At 42.5% G+C, this 12,625-nt stretch overlaps 1 protein-coding gene across 1 annotated transcript in view; it reads right to left on the bottom strand.

The window, feature by feature from the left end:
* The window catches only part of CCN6 (cellular communication network factor 6), a 66,003-nt gene that overhangs the window by 38,617 nt on the left and 14,761 nt on the right, over window positions 1-12,625 (bottom strand). The window contains exon 3 of the mRNA XM_074948263.1: window positions 6,776-6,859. Within this exon, the coding sequence (XP_074804364.1) occupies window positions 6,776-6,834 (59 nt within the window). The 5' untranslated portion in view covers window positions 6,835-6,859. The remainder of the gene's footprint in view (window positions 1-6,775; window positions 6,860-12,625) is intronic.

Genomic DNA, 12,625 nt, shown 5'->3' with positions numbered 1-12,625 from the left:
TAAACGGCTGTGGGGAGGAAGGAAATGACCCTCCCTTATAATCTTTAGGCCAGTGGTTAAGGTACTCACCTGGGCTATGGGGAGATCCCCAGTTCAAGTCCCCACTCTGCCTGCTAAACCAAAGGGATTTGAACAGAGAACTGTGACCTCTCAAGTGAGTGCTCTAACCACTGGGCTATAAAGTCATTCTCGCTCTGGCCTAATTAATATTTTATTATTCAATTTTTTAATTAAAGTGGAACAACTTCAACAGGAGAGATTTAGGGAGACCAACATCAGACTGTCGTGGAGTCCAATGGCCCAGATGCCTACAGTGAGGCAGAAGTGTGCATGCCCAAGGCAGAAACTTAGGCACCAAGGAAACTTTTAATGCAAAAAATTATGCACTGCGGAGTTTAGGCCTACAGGGTGAGTTGTCAGTTGAGCAGGAGTTTTGTGGATCACAGTGGAGCTTAAAAAACAGGATTTAGGTACCTTGCATAAGGACCTGCATAAGGAGTGGAATAGAAAATAAAACTGAAAATAGGCCATTATACAAATTGATAGTGCATCCTTGCCCTGAACAATCTGTTCCATTTTGGTCCCCACACTGGAAAATGATACAACAAAAATAGAAGTGGTTCAGGGATGGAGGATGAAAATTATTAAAGGCATAGAAATGGTACTGTGGGAGAAGAGATTGAAATGATGAGCCTGTTTAGTTTAGAGCTGGAAGATGCATAAGAAGGACATGATAATAAAGATATTTAAAAATAACTATTGGTATGGGTGGGGAGGTAAATTGGGCCTTCCTATTCACTCTTATCCTGATACAAGAATAATGGGACATCTAAAGAAACTGAAAGGAGATAGATTTAAAGCTGTTAGACAGAAATTCTCTTTTTACACAACGAATAATTAACATGTAGAATTTATTGCCCAAAATATCACTAAGGCCAAGAGCTGAGCAGGATTTAGAAGAAGCATGAGCACTTATAGAATCATCCACAATTAGATCAGATCAAATAAAAAATTAAAAGGAATACAAATCCTCATGATTCAGAACATAATCCTAAAGAGATGAAGGATGGTCCAGTGATTAGGGCACTTGGAAGACGTGGTTTAAAATCCCTATTCCACCACAAAAAGAAAAGGAGTACTTGTGGCACCTTAGAGACTAACCAATTTATTTGAGCATAAGCTTTCGTGAGCTACAGCTCACTTCATCGGATGCATACTGTGGAAAGTGTAGAAGATCTTATTATATACACATAAAGCATGAAAAAATACCTCCCCCCACCCCACTCTCCTGCTGGTAATAGCTTATCTAAAGTGACCACTCTCCTTACAATGTGTATGATAATCAAGGTGGGCCATTTCCAGCACAAATCCAGGGTTTAACAAGAATGTCTGGGGGGGGGGGGGGGGGTTAGGAAAAAACAAGGGGAAATAGGTTACCTTGCATAATGACTTAGCCACTCCCAGTCTCTATTCAAGCCTAAGTTAATTGTATCCAATTTGCAAATGAATTCCAATTCAACAGTTTCTCGCTGGAGTCTGGATTTGAAGTTTTTTTGTTGAAGAATTGCAACTTTCATGTCTGTAATCGCGTGACCAGAGAGATTGAAGTGTTCTCCGACTGGTTTATGAATGTTATAATTCTTGACATCTGATTTGTGTCCATTTATTCTTTTACGTAGAGACTGTCCAGTTTGACCAATGTACATGGCAGAGGGGCATTGCTGGCACATGATGGCATATATCACATTGGTGGATGTGTAGGTGAACGAGCCTCTGATAGTGTGGCTGATGTTATTAGGCCCTTTGATGGTGTCCCCTGAATAGATATGTGGGCACAGTTGGCAACGGGCTTTGTTGCAAGGATAGGTTCCTGGGTTAGTGGTTCTGTTGTGTGGTGTGTGGTTGCTGGTGAGTATTTGCTTCAGGTTGGGGGGCTGTCTGTAGGCAAGGACTGGCCTGTCTCCCAAGATTTGTGAGAGTGTTGGGTCATCCTTCAGGATAGGTTGTAGAACTTTGATGATGCGTTGGAGAGGTTTTAGTTGGGGGCTGAAGGTGACAGCTAGTGGCGTTCTGTTATTTTCTTTGTTGGGCCTGTCCTGTAGTAGGTGACTTCTGGGTACTCTTCTGGCTCTGTCAATCTGTTTCTTCACTTCAGCAGGTGGGTATTGTAGTTGTAAGAATGCTTGATAGAGATCTTGTAGGTGTTTGTCTCTCTCTGCGGGGTTGGAGCAAATGCGGTTGTATCAAAGAGCTTGGCTGTAGACAATGGATCATGTGGTGTGGTCTGGATGAAAGCTGGAGGCATGTAGGTGGGCATAGCGGTCAGTAGATTTCCGGTATAGGGTGGTGTTTATGTGACCATCGTTTATTAGCACTGTAGTATCCAGGAAGTGGATCTCTTGTGTGGACTGGACCAGGCTGAGGTTGATGGTGAGATGGAAATTGTTGAAATCATGGTGGAATTCCTCAAGGGCTTCTTTTCCATGGGTCCAGATGATGAAGATGTCATCAATATAGCGCAAGTAGAGTAGGGGCATTAGGGGATGAGAGCTGAGGAAGCGTTGTTCTAAGTCAGCCATAAAAATGTTGGCATACTGTGGGGCAATGCGGGTACCCATAGCAGTGCCGCTGATCTGAAGGTATACATTGTCCCCAAATGTAAAATAGTTACGTGTAAGGACAAAGTCACAAAGTTCAGCCACCAGGTTAGCCGTGACATTATCGGGGATAGTGTTCCCCAACTTGATTATCATACACATTGTAAGGATAGTGATCACTTTAGATAAGCTATTGCCAGCAGGAGAGTGGGGTGGGGGGAGGTATTTTTTCATGCTTTGTGTGTATAAAAAATCTTCTACACTTTCCACAGTATGCATCCGATGAAGTGAGCTGTAGCTCACGAAAGCGTATACTCAAATAAATTGGTTAGTCTCTAAGGTGCCACAAGTACTCCTTTTCTTTTTGCAAATACAGACTAACACGGCTGTTACTCTGAAACCTATTCCACCACAGACTTCTTATGTGACCTTGGTCATGTCACTTAGTCTTTCTGTGTCTTACTTCCCCATCTGTAAAATGGGGATAATAGCAATTCCCTTCCTCCCAGGTGTGTTGTGAGGCATAAACACATTAAAGATTGTGAGATGCTCAGCTCCTGTGGTAATGGGGGAACCATATGAATGCCTTGGAGAGATGGAAACCAGCTAAGTGAAAGGGGTAAGGAACAACCATCCCCTGTAGTGGGTTATTCCATAATAAGGTTTCTTGCTCCTTCTACTGAAGTTTGGACCTAAAGAGACAACAGGTCTCATCCAGTTTGGCAATGCCTGTGGTTTGCAGAGCACGTTGAGAAATTCACATTAAAGGCAGTATAAAAATGCAAAGTATGTTGTTCTATTGTTGAACTTGGTCACTTTCAGGGGTTTTTGTTGGGGGATTGGGGAGATGTGGATGAGGGTGCAAGTTAAAGCTGAACTGAAAATGTCCCACAGAAAAAATTCAACAGCTCATGTAATGTCGCCAAGCTCTTGTGTATGACTATCAATTAGCTCTGCCAATGCTAATTTTTCACAGTATATAGAACTAATAAGTCATAGCACAAACAATCAGTGGTGGATTTAGAGTTAGTGGGGTCCTGTGCGCTTCATTTTTGGGGGGCCTCCCTTGGGACCCAGCCAAGAAAAAGAACATTCTCTCTTATCTCCCCCACACACACCGTTTTTCATTCTTTTTTTCTTCATCCTCTTCCTATATTATAATAGGAAGTAAATGAAAATAAAGTGAGGTATCTTGACTGGGGCAGGGGGTTGGGGTGCAGGAGTGGGTGCGGGGGTCAGGCTCTGGGAGGGAGTTTGGTGGAGGGCTCTGGGCTGGGGCAGGGGGGTCGGGTGCAGCAGGGTTGGGCTCTGGGAGGAAGTTTGGGTGCGGGCTCTGGGCTGGGGCAGGGGGTTGGAATACAGTAGAGGTCAGGGGGGCAGCGCTTATCTTGGGCGGCACAGCTCCCAAAGTGACCGGCACACCCCTCTGGCAGCGGCTTCTAGGTGGGGGGTCAGGGGGGGTCTCTCTGCACAGCTTCTGCAGCTCCCATTGACCACAGTTCCCAGCCAATAGGAGCTGGGGAGTTGGTGCTCAGGGCGGGGGCAATGCATGGAGACACACTCCCCCCAGGGGCTGCAGGAACATGCCAGCTGCTTCCAGGAGCGGCATGGCACAGAGGAAGGGAGGCAGCGTGAGCAGGGAGCTGCCTTAGCCCTGCTGCTGGCACGTCTCTGCACGCCCCTTGGGGGGAGGGGAGGCAGCGGGTCTCCATGCACTGCCTGGGATGGGGGCAGTGCACGGAGACGCCTCCCCCCCTCAGGGGCACGCAGACATGTGCCAGCAGCCGGCCGCTTCCGGGAGGGCCGTGGGTCCACCAGCCACTGAATGCAAGCAGCCTGCCTGCCTGAGCCCAGCTGCGCCGCTGGCCGGGACTCAAGGGCTTGTTGTCAGATGAGATTTGTCCTGCATTTTGGGGGGTCCCCTTTCATGGGGGGCCCTGTGCCACTGCACAGTTTGTTTCATGGTAAATCCACCTCTGCAAACAATAATTGATAGTCATACACAAGAGCTCGGCGATATTACACGAGTTGTTGAATACTTTCTGTACCCAGTGGCTCTCAATAGAATGATGTGAACGTTGTTAGCATCCCATAATTATATCTTGTGACTCATTTCTAGAGCAGGTCTGTGTAGCAAAGTGCCCTGCCCCTCTTTCCCACAGCAAAAACTCCTGTTTTCAAAACTCTGAAAATTTTCACAAATGAAAACTGTCAGATCTGAGATTTTTTTTAAATGAAAATTTCTTTCTCTCCTTTTAAGACTGTTAAAAATGTCCACATTAATTTTCATATTTGGTTTTTGCATCAAGCTGGGTTGCTTGGTTGAGATAGGTCACGTAGCATTGGCCCTGATTTCTTAATTGACAGAATCTAACCAGTTGTCAGGTGGGGTTACCAGATGCCATTTTGACTCATTTCTCAGAGACAGTGACGCTATGAAGAAGCAGCTCCACACTCTTCTTCCACTGCACTGTGGAGGGGGAAAACCACTTATTGCCTCCTTCCTGACAGAGCACTCAGAGTTTTAGGGTGGCAATAGCTTTGCCTGGTCGCCCCACAAATACACCAGATGGGAGAATGGTGCATCCACTAAAGACATCAGAGGAGATTAGCAAGCCGCCCATTCTTTCCGCAAAAAGACAATAGCCATTGGTTTCTGTTAGGGGTTTGGGTGAAGAAGCTATGAGAATGCTGCATGAGGTCATGAATCAATCTCCCATGTGGCTAAGGAATTTCATAGTAAATCACCTGTAAAGAACCTGTCCCACAGTAACACAAAGAGTGAAGAACCAGCTATAATTTCCATTAATTTGAATCAATATTGCCAATCCAAAGTGTTCAAAAATCATGAGTCAGGCCTCAAAAAATTGTCTTAAATCGTGAGATTTTAAAAATCAGAAATTTAGGTTCTTTTTCTGTCTTCTGGTTTCTGAGACTTTAGGGTGCAGTTGGCTCATGTTTTCAGGCTTTTCTCTGCAGCCACGAGGTCTAGAAACTTACTTTGTTTCTAACGTGAAAAAGATATTCATGTAATCATTTGATTCCAGGAGTTGAAGCTTTAAGAAAAATACCAAATATCACAAGATTCAGGATAATATTTTGAGACTTGACAACACTGTTGAATTGTCATATAAAGTCTGTGACTGTGCTGGGAGGAGGACAGTTTTGTAAGCACCAGAGTAGCTCTATTTGCTCTTTAAGAAAACTTCTAACAAAATATATCCTCCTAATCTCTCTGCATTAGCTGGCTGCATGCAGACTGAGCTCTTTAGGTTTTGACCCCTGAGACAGCATTAAGAAATACACAGCTTGATATATGGCAATGTGACATTATGTGGCACCCAGTTAGAAAAGTTTGACTCCCATTTTCAATACCATCTATTAATCTGGAGAGGAAACATTCAGGATAATACTTTGGAAGAGAGGGAGAGTGGAGCAAATACTAAATTGCTGCCCACATTTGCAAAGCACTTTAGCTCATTAATAAATTGTACAACAGGACAAACTGAAATGGAAACAAAATGTGCCTAGAAAAAATGGAGCAGCTATAATAGGGAAAATGAGAAGAGAGGTGATTCCTACTCAAAAAATGCAATATCGAAAGTTTTGTGAAATGTTTCGAATTGAAATAGCATGGGTTGTTCTATTAATCTGGTTTAAGTTATAATAAAAATATATAGCCCAGCTGATTGGTTGCCTCAGTGAGAAATGCTAGGCAGCGAAGAGTTAATGCTGACTGTGAATGGTAATGATGCAGGCTAAAAAAGAGGAATCTTTAGTCATCCTCAGAAATTAGAGGTCAATCAGATAGCTTACACCAAAATATTACAGTATTTATGAACAGCCATTTTGAGCAACCTAACAGATGCATTCTTGTATTTGAAAGTTGTAGTGGTCTTGCTTTTATCATTTTTAGGCTTTTCAGACAGGTGCAGCCCCTGTTACCAAGGCATAGCACATCCATCATAATACCACTGGATTATCTAAGGCCTTAATTCTGCAAGCTGCTCTGTGTTTGTCAACATTTATATCAATGTGTAGCCCATTAAAGCAAATGGTGGTTAACGGCACTAGTCTAGGGATCCACCCATGTGGAGCAGCTGGTAGGATTTATTGGCTGAGATCAAATATACACTTCAGGAATTGATCCTGAAATACCAGATTCCACTTCCACTCACCAGTGGGTATACAGGTGAAGTCCATTCGTAAATCCACTCATTAATCCAGTAGAAATCATCTTTATAATTGTTCTGGTTGTATTCCTGTTGAAATTAAATAAGTAAAAAGCTGTAAGATATTTTTCTTCACAGTAGCACACAGTGTTTCCCCAAGGCTAAACCTCTCTCTCTCTGCACTGCTGTCTCTGTGTCTCATGTGTGATTACAGCTTGAGTGAAATTCTGTCTCTCTTTCACCTCCCAGAGTGTCGTTATATATTTTTTGGCACCAACCCCTGTAGTGAATTCCTGTGCCATCCTTCAAAAATCTTTCCATCTTTTGCAAGTTAAATTCCTTCCGATTTATTTAACTGCCCTCCATCTTACTTGGTAGAACTGCTCAAATACTATTTATCAACTAATTTTATCTGAAGAATAATTTGCAAAATTAACTGAATAATTTATTTGCTAATATTTTTTTAGTTAGAGAGGTGGAAAAATCCCAATTTGTGTAAGGCAAGTTTTATGTGACAAAATACAGGATTCCACAAAATGGCTTGATGATGTGTGTTTGTTTGTTTCCCCAGCAACTGCTTCTGGTGCGCCAAAAAGCAAAATTTCGCACCTCCAGCATGCCATCATGAACACATACTCCAAACATCTGACTCCCAAATAGAAAGTTATGTAAGTCCCAGATTTGTAGGCTCAAAGCCCATTAAACTACAAACAAAACTGACCTAGAGAAGCTGATGCTTACTTTCCCTGTCTCCCCATTGACTTGTATTTTTAGAGGCCCTCAACTCCCGGGTGCACTAGTGAGTTGTCTTGCAGCAACCTTCCAGGCAGAGGTCTGCCAACGTATCTGCAGCTTTCTATAGCCACAGCTGATGCCATTATTTTAACACTAGTAACGCTGAGAGATAATCACAGCCCTGGAGACTGCAGAGTATTATATGCCTCCAAATCCACACTTGGCAGATCATCAGCCAGAAAGGTTCTCTGATTTTTTGGCATTTCTCAGTTTAAACTCACTTGATTGTACACTGACAGACTTGCTGGTCAGAGCTTTTTATGTGAAAATGAAAAATGGCAAAGCTACCTGTAAAACTCCATCACAAGACCAGTGACGAATATAGTACATGCATTATAAGAAAATATGCTGAAATTGACCCAGAAATGAATTTTGATGTTAAGAAGCAGCAGCTGCTCCTTACCAGCCCATGGCTGGCATGTGGGAAACATGGATCCACTTCTCTCTCATAAAGAAGATGAAGATGGTAAGATGAAATAAACAAACAGTGCTATATAACTCAAATTCGTTCAGTGAGTGCTCATTGTTCAGAGCCCCAGTAATAAATGCACACTGGCACTGTTATAACCTTACAGTATCAAACACCTTCCCAAACACCTGTGACTGTCAACTGTCACCGAAACCAGAGTCAAGGGGGGCCCAGGGATGCACTGCACACATGAAAGACATTTCAAGTTGAGAGATCTTATTTCTTCCTATGGGAATTCAGTTCAGATTGTCAGAAAATCCAACTGTTTCAACTGTTAGTTCTCTTGTCATTGTCCATGTAAGTAGAGAACAGGGAGTTTTCATGACATGTCTATGATATGCTGCAACTAGATGCTAATGGTGAACAGCAATATCTGGAGAGAGAATTAGCCTTGCTAAGAATATACAGTCACACTTTACATTGAGTCTACCTATAAAGAGTTTATAAAGGGTTAATAAATGATTGATCGATGTCATTGCCATGTTACAGACATGAGGCGTATGGGTTGTTGATGGTTAGAAGCACAAGATGCGGCATTATAGATGGTTATAATCAATGGTCGCAGCAACCTATTGGCCTGCTGGATTCTATAAAAATCCATAACAATTGATTAGCCATTTACTAAAACATCTATTAGTCCTTTATAAACTAAAAATATAAAGTGTGACTCATTATACATTAGTTCAGGGTTGCCTCTAGTGAAACAATGCCCTGGAAAAGCAAGAACTTGATCTCTGAAAAATAAGCAATTGAAGAGAATTATCTAGGGACTGATCCTGCAGAAACTTGGGTACCTGAGCATCTTTACTCCATGTAAGAAGGCACATTGACTTCAGTTGGAATATTTAACTTTATGCCCATAATCACATGCTCAAGTCTCTGCAGGGTTAGACCCTGCATCTATTTATTGAGGTTACCGCAGTTTATTTTAATATAGTGAGCTGAATTCTGCATTCCTTTACAACCATGCAACCCCCCTGAAATGTGAAGTCCATAGGATTGGAAGGTAGAATACACCCCTGTCTCTCTCTCTAGTATTTCCCGGCACTGGTGGATGGAGGGCATTAACATGAAAGCTGTTAAAAAGGGGAGGTGCATAAATTTCAATATTAAATATAAATAACTAATTGTGTAGAACATCTCCCCTTCACATATAGATCAGATCTACTGGAAGCTGAGGGGATCTGCTGGGGCTCCAAAGGCCCATGCCTACAATTCCCTTGAGTTCAGCTAGGCAATACTGTAGCTTTCAATGTAATACTAACACAGCTCTTTTAGCTTGGAAACACTACACTTTTTTCTTTGTTAGTGACATTCCACGTGCTGTTTTTGATCAAAATGGGCAGCCATTTTCATGTGCACAGTGACGACAAGGAATGTGTCACTGAAGCAAAGAAAAAGGAAAGCCTCCAGTTCAAGCTATCATAGTGGTACACATTGCGTAAGTCGATGCTGCAGTCAGAGGTGTGACTGCAACACATCTAGACATACCTGAGCTAGCTTTGATCTAGCTATCTCCAATAACAATAGCACTGAAGCCATGGCAGCATGGGATAGCTGTTTGAATTCATATCCAGCCCGTGCTTCCATAGTTTCACTGTTATTCAAGATCACTAGATCAAACGTAGCTCAGGTATGTCCAAATGTTCTGTAGTCGCACCTCTTATTGCAGGCACCATTCATAGGTACACCAAGAGAAGAATACTAAATAAAAGACCCCATAGTAACTGTAGTCACAGTTGTAGTTGTGTATTTTAGGAGTGGTCAGTTTAAGCAGAGCACTTGTGAGCCCCAGTGTTTTGAATCTTTTAAAACTAGGCTAGACAAAACAAGAGAGCATATACTGTAAAGAACCATCCAGCATTGATTGGAAAATGGGCTAATGACCTATGCAGTCTGTTTTGTCTCTAATGTCCATGATTCAGGCAGCCGCCCACTCTACAAATCATGCATTGCAGGAAAAGCATTTCTTTCACTGTCAGTTTAGAAAAAAACTATTGTTGACAATGTATTCAGCCAACCCTCAATGTTGTGTAAGACTCACATGTGATAAATGTTGTTGTTTCAGAAGCGAAAGAATTGAAGATCTTCTTTCCATTGTAGAAAGAAGCAACAGCTTCCCTTAGCAGCAGCCAAATCACATTGATCCAGTAAGATTCTGCTACTTGGGTGTATAAATAGCTGATGAACAGAAAGATCAGTATATACCTGGTTACAGCAGCAATGGTAGCTATTTAGAACATAAGAATGGCCCTACTGGGTCAGACCAAAGGTCCATCTAGCCCAGTATCCTGTCTTCCAACAGTGGCCAGTGCCAGGTGCCCTAGAGGGAATGAACAGAACAGTAATCAAGTGACCCATCTCCTCTCACCCATTCTCAGCTTCTTGCAAACAGAGGCTAGGAACACCATTCCTGTCCATCCTGGCTAATAGCCGTTGATGGACCTATCCTCCATGAATTTATCTAGTTCTTTTTTGAACCTGTTATGGTTTTGGCCTTCACAACATCCTCTGGCAATGAGTTCCACAGGTTGACTGTGCGTTGTGTGAAGAAATACTTCCTTTTATTTGTTTTAAACCTACTGCCTATTCATTTCATTTGGTGACTCCTAGTTCTTGTGTTATGAGAAGTAGTAAAAAACACTTCCTTATCTACTTTCTCTACACCAGTCATGATTTTATAGACCTCAATCATATCTCCCCTTAGCTGTCTCTTTTCCAAGCTGAAAAGTCCCAGTCTTATTAATCTCTCCTCATATGGAAGCTGTTCCATACCCCTAATCATTTTTCTTGCCCTTTTCTGAACCTTTTCCAATTCCAATATATCTTTTTTGAGATGGGGTGACCATATCTGCACACAGTATTCAAGATGTGGGCGTACCATGGATTTATATAGATATTTTCTGTCCTATTATTATCCCTTTCTTAATTATTCCCGGCATTCTGTTCACTTTTTTGATTGCCGCTGCACATTGAGTGGATGTTTTCAGAGAACTATCCACGATGACTCCAAGATCTCTTTCTTGAGTGGCAACAGCTAATTTAGACCCCATCATTTCATATGTATAGCTGGGATTATGCTTTCCAATGTGCATTACTTTGCATTTATCAACATTAAATTTCATCTGCCATTTTGTTTCCCAGTCACCCAGTTTTGAGAGATCCTTTTGTAGCTTTTCGCAGTCTGCCTGGGTCTTAACTATCTTTAGTAATTTTGTATCATCTGCAAATTTTGCCACCTCACTATTTACCGCTTTTTCTAGATCATTTATGAATATGTTGAATAGGACTAGTCCTAGAACAGACCCCTGGGGGACACCGCTATTTACCTGTCTCCATTCTGAAAACTGACAATTTATACCTACACTTTGTTTCCTCTCTTTTAACCAGTTACCAGTCCACGAAAGCACCTTCCCTCTTATTCTGTGGCAGCTTAATTTGCATAAGAGCCTTTGGTGAGGGACCTTGTCAAAGGTTTTCTGAAAATCTAAGTACACTGTATCCACTGTATCTCCTTGGTCCACATGCTTGTTGACCCCCTCAAAGAATTCTAATAAATTGGTGAGCCATGATTTCCCTTTACTAAAACCATGTTGATTCTTCCTCAACAAATTATGTTCATCTATATGTCTGACAATATTGTTCTTTGTTATAGTTTCAACCAATTTTCCCGGTACTGAAGTCAGGCTACAGGCCTGTAATTGCCAGGATCACCTCTGGAGCCCTTTTTAAAAATTGGCGTCACATTATCTACCCTCCAGTCATCTGGTACAGAAGCAGATTTAAATGATAGGTTACAGACTACAGTTAGTGGTTCTTCAATTTCACATTTGAGTTCGTTCAGAACTCTTGGGTGAATACCATCTGGTCCTGGTGACAGAATCATAAAATGTCAGGATTGGAAGGAGGTCACCTAATCCAACTCCCTGCACAAAGCAGGACCAATCCCCAACTAAATCATCCCAGCCAGGGCTTTGTCAAGCCTGATCTTAAAAACCTCTAAGGAAGGAGATTCTACCACCTCCTTAGGTAACCCATTCCAGTGCTTCACCACCCTTCTAGTGAAAAAGTTTTTCCTAATATCCAACCTAAACCTCCCCCACTGCAACTTGAGACCATTACTCCTTGTTCTGTCATCTGCTACCACTGAGAACAGTCTAGATCCATCCTCTCTGCAACCCCCTTTCAGGTAGTTGAAAGCAGCTATAAAATCCCCCCTCATTCTTCTCTTCTGAAGACTAAACAATCCCAGTCTCCTCAGCCTCTTCTCATAAGTCATGTGTTCCAGCCCCCTAATCATTTTTGTTGCCCTCCACTGGACGTTTTCCAATTTTTTCACATCCTTCTTGTAGTGTGGGGCCCAAAACTGGACACAGTACTCCAGATGAGGCCTCACCAATGTCGAATAGAGGGGAATGATCATGTCCCTCGATCTGCTGGCAATGCCCCTACTTATACAGCCCAAAATGCCATTGGCATTCTTGGCAACAAGGGCACTCTGTTGACTCATATCCAGCTTCTCGTCCACTGTCACCCCTAAGTCCTTTTCTGCAGAACTGCTGCCTAGCCATTCGGTCCCTAGTCTGTATCAG

This window comes from Natator depressus, chromosome 3, assembly GCF_965152275.1.
Source record: "Natator depressus isolate rNatDep1 chromosome 3, rNatDep2.hap1, whole genome shotgun sequence".
Taxonomy (NCBI): domain Eukaryota; kingdom Metazoa; phylum Chordata; order Testudines; family Cheloniidae; genus Natator; species Natator depressus.
This window is presented reverse-complemented; position numbering and strand designations above follow the sequence as displayed.